The 11,243-nt window shown below is 38.3% G+C and overlaps 1 protein-coding gene across 1 annotated transcript in view; it reads left to right on the top strand.

Moving 5' to 3' along the window:
• The window catches only part of LOC117291299 (sialidase-4-like), a 44,194-nt gene extending 33,725 nt beyond the window's left edge, over nt 1–10,469 (top strand). The window contains exons 7-8 of the mRNA XM_033772937.1: nt 6,082–6,273; nt 6,817–10,469. Of these exons, the coding sequence (XP_033628828.1) occupies nt 6,082–6,273; nt 6,817–7,194 (570 nt within the window). The 3' untranslated portion in view covers nt 7,195–10,469. The remainder of the gene's footprint in view (nt 1–6,081; nt 6,274–6,816) is intronic.
• The last annotated feature ends 774 nt before the right edge of the window (nt 10,470–11,243 follow it).

Here is an 11,243-nt window from a genome sequence, read left to right on the forward strand (position 1 = left end):
AAAGGCAGTGGACACTATTGGTAATTACTGAAAATAATTATCACCATAAAACCTTTCTTGATTACAAGTAATGGGGAGAGGTTGGTGGTATAAAACATTGTGAGAAACAGCTCCCTCTGAAGTGACGTAGTTTTCGAGAAAGAAGTTATTTCCCACGAATTTGATTTCGAGACCTCAAGTTCGAAATCAACCATTTAAACGCACACAACTTCGTGTGACAAGTGTTTTCTTCTTTCATTGTTATCTCGCAATTTCGACGACCGATTGATCTCAAATTTTCACAGGTTTGTTATTTTATGCATTTGTTGAGATACACTGACTGTGAAGACTAGTCTTTGACAATTACCAATAGTGTCCACTGTTTTTAATGTTTTATGGTAAAAAAGGGATAAACCCTAACTAATTACACAAACACAGGAGGAGCTCTCAGATTATGAAGTAGTTGATTCTATGAAAGCCCATGCTACCACTATCTTCCTTGTTTTTATAACCAGACTAAAAATTTTGTTTTATTGTTGTTGTTTATGTATACAAATCTTTAACATTTTTACTCCAGACAATTATTCCAAACCAGAGTTCCAATATCATACAAGCTGAAAGAAAATGTTCATGAGTTGTGAAGTACAGAAATTTGCATAGAAAAAAAAGTGTATTTCATGAATAATTGAGAAGATTTGATATGCGATATTCAAAATATGAATTGAGATTAGAATCCTTTGAGCAGATGACTGACGGGACAATAGGAATTTGCATTGTCATATCTCTTATTTGCATACATTAACAGCTGACAACTAACATGCAAATTGCTTGCTAGGTCAGAATTGATCCAGATTCTGAGTCCCTGGGGGACTCATGTCAAGCTGACCCAGAAAGGGGTTACTAAATGGGACCCTATGTAGGGTTCTGCATCAGTTTGACCCATTTTCTGATTCTGAGCCATACTGACCCAGAAATGGATCAGGCCCGTGGGACCTGGATCCTGGTCAATTTTGACACAGGATTCTCCTTTAGTGTACAGATATGAGTCTGATTCTGACCAGGAAGATGTTAGAGTGTAATCAATATTTTTGTAAGACTTCTCTGTTTAGTAGAAAATATCTGCTTGCAGAAATGTTGAAGTAGACCTTAATACCAGCATAAATTACAATGCAATTAAACACAAACAGTAATAAATGGAGGAGCCATATATGATGGATAAAAGTAATAAACATTTGTGAAGCGAGACATAAAAATTTGGATCTTTCAGCAAGATAGATACATATGCTGATCAATATTCAACACTTCTACTTGTGTCATAGATCAATCCAAGGAAATTAGTTCAAAATTTTGTCTGCATTTTTCCACAAAAATGTACTGTACTCCTGTACTACAACTATGCGGTTTGTTGGGCTATCGATAGCCGAACGAACCTCATCGTTCTAGGAGATGTACTGTACCAGAGCTACCAACTCCCCCAGATTCTGGGAAAGTTCCCTGAAAAAGTGGCTAAAATCTTTCCATGTTCTGATGAACACAATTTGCTTTTCCTTATTGTGTTGAATGTAAATTATAAATATCTCCATAATTGTTGTATCAAATCCCCTTGATTGCAAGCTACAAAACTGTCTCTATTGGAAACTGACATGATGCTCACCCAAAATAATGTTCAATAATAGCAATACTTGTTCTTATATAATGCACGTATCCCAGCAGTTAGATCAAGTTGCCTTACAGCTATATTTTCTCTGTTCATTGGGCATACTTAAACCATTATTCTAGCTGTTTTAAATCCAATTCCTTGGGGAGCATACAACCTCAAGCTGCTTATATGTAATAGTGCTGTAAGGTGTTAATCTGCATAATACCTTCTTAGCCCCATTTATAAATCCAGGTTAAGAGAAGCAATAAATTTACAGTAAATACTCAAGGACACAAGTGCCATGATTGGGGTTTGAATCCGCACTGAGTCCAATGTGCGTGATCGTTTGGCTACAACCCACCACCAAGTGGTGCACTCATGTTGTACTGAACAAAATAAACAATAATGGGTTATATGATTTACCACAAACTTTGAATGTTTGCTGAAGAGTTAATTTATCCACTACTTATTGTTTCTGTGACCTTCTATTTGTGCTCCCATTGTCTGGATTTACCAGACATCCCCACTAGTGTTGTACTGAAAATTGAATCATGAATGTTCTTGGTTTTTAAACTACCCAGATCTCTTTTGATAAGCTTGAGATAAGTGAAAGTCGGACCATCAACCATCTAGTCATGTTCAAATTTCAGTGCAGTATTATCAACTCCTGATCTGCTCTCATTGCCGCAGGACTGCAATTATCTTGCAAGTTGTTTCAAGACAGATTAATTCATCTCACTCTCTTAAACTACCCAGCCCGGCGTTAACACGCTGGAAACGGTCACCATTCTGATCGATTAAATGAACTGCACTGTCGTTATAATTACATTGCCCATGCATTACGCACACAACATGAAAAGATAATCAAGATTGTGAAAGCATTTAAAGCTCGTAGCGGTGACCATGAGCGGCAACAAGATGCAAGCCCCTCACCCCCCCCTCCCCCCCCCCACTGTCACTAACACACTCACACTCAACTACTGTTTAAAGGTTTGGTCGTTCATTACTGAAGCCTGAAGAGCAGGTTTTTTCAAATCCACCCGTTTTTATAATTACATGGACTAATTTTTGCAGGAATATATATTTTTTCTTTGCACAAACTTTGACAGATGATGCTGTTTCATTTGGTCGTTCATTCCTGAAGCCTGAAGAGCAGGTTTTTTTCAAATCCACCCGTTTTTAAAATTACATGGACTAATTTTTGCAGGAATATATTTTTTTCTTTGCACAAACTTTGACAGATGATGCTGTTTAAATGCAGAAAACATATAGAAAACTTTTGCAATATAGTCAAAACGAAATACATGTCACATGCAAAATTGTGTGTACATTCGATATGGACGTGATTTAATGTTGGGATCCCGAAAACAATAAATATCTGGTTCTTAGTTAATGCCATTGTACACTTTCAGTAAACAGTATTGTCCAAGTCCCACACTTCGTGTATCACAACTTATATATAAAATAACAAACCTGTGAAAATTTAGGCTCAATCGGTCATCGGAGTCGGGAGAAAATAACGGGAAAACCCACCCTTGGTTTCCGCACGTTTCGCCGTGTCATGACATTTGTTTAAAATAAATTCTTAATTCTCGCTATCGAGATTTGATATTGTTTTAATGTTTTGTCAAAAAATAAAGCATTTCATGGAACAATATTTCAAGAGAAGTCTTTAACCATTACCTTCTGTAAACCCTGTAAATTATTTGTAAATCTGTGAACTTTTTTGTTCTTCTTCTGTACCGAAAGTGTATAATGGCTTTAACTACCCCTCATTATCGACAGATTTGTTTCTGACCAAACCTTCAAAAGTAGCTTGTTTATTCATTTTGTTATGATTGCAGGAAAGCATCTGAAAATTATCCTCACTGTGTCCCCTAAAAAAAGTCATTTAGGACACATTTTTCTATTGGTTCATTTTTCTATTCGAATTCACAAAACTTTACACAACTGCGTAAAAGTCCACTTGAGCAATGTTTTTGGGCAAAAGATGCTCCATAAAAGTGGACTTGCGCAGTTGCGTAAAGTTTTGTGAATCTACTGCTGGTAGATAAAGTTCCTGTCTTAAGGCTATCCTTCCCAGTTAGTTCTAGGAAGACAGGTCTAAAAATAAATAAAAATATGCAATTTACAATTTGAGTTTGGAAATCAAAACATATATGAAAAATCTGTACATTGGCACACACACACACGGTCACCCAATCTTACGGATCCGGTTATTGAGGTCCTGGTAATGTTGTTCTATTATTCCCTTGCCTAAAGAAAACCCTTTGTGGGCCCAAGTTAAACAAATAATTCCCTTGTGGGCCCAAGTTAAACAAATAATTTCCTTGTGGGGTCCATCGTTTCATTGTGTTCCAAACAGGTAATGGTCATCCAGCCGCCATCTTAGAGGAAAAGCAGTGACAAAACAATCAAGATGCACAGATTTGTATGCACGGCATACAGTATTGGCCTATGAACAACCTCCTTAGGTGAGGGCGCTCTACTGAAATGACGTCATGTGCATAAGGTCTATATAGGCCTAATACAAAGAAACAAAACAACAAGAAAATATATTGGAGGGTAAAGTGTATCATAACCTCCCTGTGATTATGTGTTTTACTCTGTCATTTCTCTTCCATTTTTATTTTGTTAGGGCCCACCTCAATTAAGAAAATCTCCATCTCATTGAATAGCGTAGCCGCAGTGCTCTTTACCACTGCTATAAAAAATATTTGCACACAGTGTCTGTGTAAGTTAAATACTATTAGAATAGAATACTCAGTGATGTGTTTTCAATTATAATGGCAGAGTCAATATTTATCTACTGATTAGACAAAGCTTACAAGAGCTTTCTAGTAATGAATTATGTAAATGCTAAGGCTCAAATTATGCGACGGTTCATTCTCATGCCACAGTGGAGTAAGGTTCTACGAATTCCATTAATTATTTAGTTCACTGCATGTTTAAGGAGGCAGTGATGTACAAGTTTTGCCTACATGTAGAATAGTTTTAATCATTTAATTTTCAAAATAGCATTTAAGGTACGTTTATGTGATTTTGTGTAAAAACCTGGTAAGATTACCAAGCAATTAAAGTGCTTTTTGGGTTGAACAAAGACAAATTTACTAGAGTGGGATTCAACCCAAAGACCTCCGGATTAACGTGCCGGTGGTCTACCTTTTTTTGTCAAATTTTAAAGCTGACAAGATTTTATCTATGCGATAAATACAAATCAGTAATTTCATGGATATGTTCACAGCAATTAGTAGGGAATTTCTGTTTGCTTTTTTATTAGTTATGCTTTAGGAATTAATTATACACCCCTTACTTATTTTATTTTTTTATTTTGAGAATACATTTTAGTCAAAAATGTCATGCAAATGTCCACTGGAACAAATATAAGTAGGACATTTCTGTTTGCTTTTCTTATTAGTAATGCTTTTAGGAATTACTAACACCCCTTAATTTCCTGTTTATTTATTTACTTATATTAATTCAGTGCAACTTGTGGAAATTTGTTATTTACTTTTCAAATTAGTAATGCTTTTAAGAACAGACTGCACTCTATATATGGACACTCCTCTCAGAATCCCATTAAACTCAGTAACTCAAAGACTTACAGAAATCAGACAAAATTCCTAGGGATAGACACAGACTTTTGCCCAATTTCGTAGAGCTACTAAGCAGACAATCTTGCTTAATATTCGTCTGCTCAGCAGAAGCTATGCAGGATATGAGTTACACCCTGGAGCCTACATATCAAATGGTGTTTGAACTGGTAGCCTAATTCTGGTAAACAAATTTCTGTTGTGCTTAGCATCTTGTTGTGCTTAAGCAGTTTTAAGAAACTCGGCCTGGATGAAACTTGCATAGAAAGGGTTCAAGTAGAAGTGGTTGAAATTAATATCGACCATCCACTAAATAAATTTTTCATCAGACTAAGGAGTGGTAGGAGATGGCAGTCACTTCGATGCAAAACAAACAGATTCCTTAACTCCGTCGTACCATATGCTGCCTGTCGCCTCAATGAACAGCCCAGACGTTTATTACTTTCTGCTAAGATGTTGTTAGAATAATGTAATTTATATAAAGCATATTTTTTTAAATGATTTTGTGAATGGTATGTATGCAAGGGAAGTTTCCTTCACGGTAGGACCAAAAATGGACCAATAAACTAAATTGAAATTGAATAGGAGACTTTGGAATGCTATCGGTGGCAGCAGACTTACCAGGTAAATTTCCATTTTGTTTGCATAGTTCTTAGCATGCGCACATTAGCAAGAACAATGGATTTACCCGGAAAGTCTGCTGCCACCTAGTGTCCCAAAAGTCCCCATTAAATTATCACAGGTGAAAATGTCATCATTTCAATATACTCATGATAACTTGGATCCTCGTTTCAACCCTTTTTGTCAGCAATGACTCGCAGTCAGTTCAGTAACACAGGACTCACTCTTTTTTTTTCCTTCTCTTTCCAGGCAGTTGAATTTGAAGATGGTCGAGTGTACCTCAACAGCCGAACCCTTGGTGTTCAGACAACACGACAGCAAGCTTTTAGCCAGGATGGCTGCTTGGGTTTCAATCCCGGTGAATTGGCCACTCAGCTCCCGGAGCCTGGTAGCACAATGACAAAATGGCTTCCAATGGTTCGAAACTTTGGTGGCTGCCAGGTTAGTGAAGTTATTCAATGTGGAGATAACTGATTTAATTATGTGGTACAACAACAAAGATTTTAGGGGAAAAACTAAAGAAACATGACACTATTACAGAAGTTGTTTACAGTAAAGATGGGCTCCTCACACTGTTATTGCTAAAAGATTTACCGTCTTTCCATATGTTTAAAGCACTTAAAGGGAAGGTATACAAGTGGTAACTACTCCTAAAAATTAAGGGCAATAAAAACTTCTGATTGTGTATAAGGTATTTTGAGAAACTTTCACTTTGAAGTAATATGGTTATGGAAAAAGATGCCAGTTTATCCAAATAAATTTGAATTTTAGTACTGTTCTTGTCATAAACGTTTTTTCAGATTGTGTATTCCAAAACGAAATTATTAAAAATGGTTGTGAAATGAAACTTTTTAAGGTTAGTTTTTATTGTATATATCTACATTATAGGGTTAAAACAATCAAATTGTTCCAAAACCAAAGGTATATGTTCGCTTTAAGTGAAAAATAACTAACTTGTTAATTCTGTTGTACTATTCTGAACAGGCCAGCATACTTGGTTTCCATGCCCCCAACCATATACCACCTGATGCATATGACGCCAGCACCTGGGTTTTGTTTTCCAACCCAGCCAGCAGCGAGACGCGGGTCAACATGTCAGTGCGTCTCAGTCGCAACGGCTGCAGGACTTGGAGCTCACCGTGGCAACTGAACTCCGGCGCCAGTGCGTACTCGGATCTGGTTGGCTACGAGACGCGCAGCGCTGACGGAACTCCAGTGCTGAACTTTGCGTGTCTTTACGAATGTGGGAGCATTCATCCCTACGAGCGAATCGTCTTCCAGACTTTTACACTGGAGAAGATGATGGACGGCGTCGGCATGGCAACAAAACCTGAAGTAGTCGAAGAGGCTGAAGAAACATAGAGGATATCCAAACTTGGCAGATTGTATATTTTATTTTGAATGATTTGTTATGGTTAGGGTGCAGATATATTGTGTTTAATCATCTGTGGAATACCAAGTGCCCTAAATGGAAATGTACTGCTCCTTTTATTTCAAAATTTTGCTTTCCTTTAAGCTTTTACTGTTTTTGTTCAACACACTACATGTATGTGTTGAAGAAAAGAAGAGTGTCAATTTGGTCAGAAGGTAAAATGTCATGTTCAGTGGCATGAAGCTTTGTTGGAAGCTGGGATAGGTTGGGTCGGGTCAGGCTGATTTTGAAGGGAACAAAAAGTTCCTGAGGGTTTGAAAGGGGTGCAAAGGCAAAGTCTCTTCCAGCATGTGCAACAAGCTTAGGCCATGAATGATTATAACTGGAAGTGGAAAGTGTTGACTGCAGGTTCAGAAACACTTGTTTGAGAGTGATTGAAGTTTTAACCATTGTGTGGTGCTCGGAAAGGTGTTGGTGCTGTGTCATCGTATGCACATGTTTTTTTTTTGGCTGTTGGGAAAAAGTGTGAGGCATATATTCTCAACATCTCACCCTTCCGTGGTCATGTTTAACTATTAAGAGTAATAATTATCATGATTTCAAGGCTTTTGGGCAAAGCCTTCCTCATTAAACTTCTATTTGTCTATTTGCCCCTCTCTCTCTCTAGCCAACTGTGTCCTTTTGCCGTTCCTCTCTTTCTCTTGCCTGTTCTAGGCTGCCATTCTCGGTCATATGTCTAGGCCACCTGCTTTTCTGGATTCTTGATCGACACAATGGCCTGCCCATCTCAATTTGATCGCCTTTATATTTTAAAAGGCTTACTTATTAAGAATAGTAACAGACATTAAATATTATGCCAGCATATTCTAATTTTGGCACTCATGGTGAATGATAAATTCAGAGTAGCTATAAATGTGGATAGTAAACTTGCGGGTACAACCATTTGTAAAAAAAACTCTTTTGAGCGAGGGTTGGCTCTAAAAAGAGCTGGTTTGGTCTTGACGTTTAAAACAGTATACTCTGCTTGTCTTCAAGAGTATACTGTTCATAATGTCGATACTAAACCGGCTCTTTTCAGAGCCAACATTCCTTCAAAAGAGTTTTTACACATGGTTGTACCCGCAAGTTTTATAGTTATAGTTACTCTTATTCTCCACACTATGCAAAGCTTCAAACACCATTTGCATGAAGTTTGTCACCCCGGTCATTGGACCAGTTGACTCAATTCTTTTCACCATTTATCTGGGAGTGTGTCTTCTGTGCTACAATAACCACCTCTACTCTCCTGGACTCCCATATACCCAATGTTGAAGAGAACCAATTATAGGGCGAGTGTTTTGCTCAGAGACACAAGTGTCATGACCGGAATTGCAAACCCACACTCTGATGACTTTGCTACAAAAACTTGGGCCACACCAAAGTTTCTGATACAACCGGTCAAGTCCAATGATTTTAAGAAATTGTGAGACACTCAAAGTTTTTGTCATGACTCTTTGCTACACTAAATATTTAACGTGGTTGCAGATTGTAATGTATTTTTTGTTATCCAAAGTTACTACATTACAAAGGGATTACGTGGAAGTTTAAGATGAACTATGGTGTATAACTTGCTAGGTTTAGGTTTGTAAATAATAATGTTAAGATAATGATGTGTGAGACAGCCCACCCTCTTCCCGAGTACGTTCATCATTTCCTGGACCCAGTGTCTGTCTGAACATTCTAATATGCTAAGCAAAATTTGGTAACCAACTAATATGCCATGTGGTGTCTATCAGTGGCTGGCCCACTTCTTCTTTTTTGCCGAGCAAGAGTAATAATTCTCAGCGAAAGAACGGCTCTGTAAAACTTGACACCAGGTTCAATTTTTTAAAGAACTAAACAAATTTCTACAAAAGAAGAAAGTAAACACAGCAGTCACAATTGGAATAAATCACATTTTGGGGGTGGGAAACGTTTTCTGTATGCCAAGTTGTTTTGTGCTTGGCTAATTTGTGTGTGTGCTTATTAAGCGACCCCACAAATTTTGACTTGGGAAGGGCTGAGGGTCACTGGTGTCAGAGGTCAAAGCTGTAACTCAACCTCATTGTCTACGTTTACTTTGCCAAAAGTAGGCCTAATCAAACTGAGATGTTATAACAAGACAAATCTTCAAAATCTCACAGAAATGTTAAAATTTTCATATATAATAGTAACTTTACTCACGAAGGGTGCCAAAATATGGGAGGGATAGGTATACCTATCCGATCAACCTTTATCCCATGGGTGATCAATCTTGCTGCACCGTTTTTACCGAAGTACGTGCTGCCCTCCCAAACCCCTGGTGTTAGTTAATTAAAACATGCCGTTTTAATAAGGGATGAGGTCTTTCCACTCTAAGCCTACACTCAAGTATGGTAGCCTGCAATAGTGGATATCAAGTCAAAGTGCAACCTGCATTCACCTCATCCCTCTTTAGTCTGACATGTCTAACTCTATATAAAAAAATTATGCAGTTTAGGGCGATAGTGGGAAAAAATTTCATTTTTTTGTGTTAATTGCTCTAGAGTACTTGCATTTTGACAAGTGCATCCAGCGCCATATCTAAATGCCATACAAGTGCTCAAAGTACAAACAATCGTGCATGCTGAGCATCTTTTGGGAGCCAATCAGCGTTGTTTTTTAGCACATCCATACCAGGGGTTTAAGGAAAAAAGGTTGGTAGAACGCGCTGCCCTTGGTAGCTAAACTACTACCCAAAAATCCTCCTCCCAAAACCATGAGGCGATCTTGGTGGCTCTGCTGCCTAAAACACTTTTGAGTCAAGAGTTTTTATTTTATTGAAGGTAAGGGTATACACGTAGGTCTATAGAGGACTCTAGAGTTTTCCTCGTCCCAGTATTTTCTACCTGATTTAAGAAGCACCTAATTTCTATGTTTAAACCAAACTATGTGCCTGTTCAAAGTACCTGTATTTAGAAATCAGCAATAACTTGTAAAAACCAACTGTATATCAAAATGTGCGCTGTGTGAAATTTATGCACCTATCAATTGTTGTCCCTCCTCCATTCCCCTCCCCAATAAGTGTGGGATCCCCCATAAGTTAAGGATCCCCCATAAACATGGGATCCTGCACACCAAGAAGTGAGGAATCCCTGTCCCAAACTATCCAGCCCTCAGTGGCCAGCAGGAGCTACTCCTGTGCCACAGGGTCATAAGGCCTTTCTCAAACCACGGCTTGGGCTCCGGCTCAGGTTCCGCGTGCAATACGCGCTGCTCCAAAATGCATGTTAAATGCAAGCTGCGTACACAGCACGTGGAGCCTAAGCCTGAGCCGGAGCCCAAGCCGTGGTTTGAGAAAGGCCCATAATTGTTGTCATTTTGGTATGATGTTGCCAGCTACAGATGTAACTCTTTGAGGTCAAACTATGAAAACAAGCACTTGCGCCATCCACAACTTTCAGCCAATGATATCGGTCTTCATCAACCTCAATGAGGGCGCTGTAGGCTTGTGAGGTCGTATGCAACTTACAAGGGGTCTTTTCCTAACCTATGTGGGAATTCCCCTACTTGGGTGTGGGGGACGGTGCCTTAAGGTTTGGGCCTTGCATCTATAGATGAGGGCTGATTATTCAATGTACTCTGCCCTGGCCTTGGAATGGATGGTGGTGCTAGGGGTTGAGGTGGGAGGGGCAGGGGACAGTTATAATCTGTGCATCATAAAGTAAGAAATAATGTGTGTTATCATTTATAATGTGTTGCCCCGAAAATGCTTCCAGAAATACATGTATGTATAAGTAGCTGTATGATTTATACACAGTTTATAATAATGTGCTATATATATTCACAAGTTTTAAAAGTAATCAGAGTTATTAACTAGCCAGAAAGTAAAATGTTACATACACCCTGTGCAATACAGTTATGGCAAAAAATAGTGTGCAATATACTAAAATAAAGTAGCAATAACTTTTCAAATCTTTGGTTCATGTTTGATTTGTGTGTACAAAAGTGATTTTGTTTTGGGCCGGGCACAGTGCAACCGAGGTCGACTTTGTAATAGTAC

The sequence above is a fragment of the Asterias rubens genome, chromosome 6 (genome assembly GCF_902459465.1).
Source record: "Asterias rubens chromosome 6, eAstRub1.3, whole genome shotgun sequence".
Lineage (NCBI taxonomy): Eukaryota > Metazoa > Echinodermata > Asteroidea > Forcipulatida > Asteriidae > Asterias > Asterias rubens.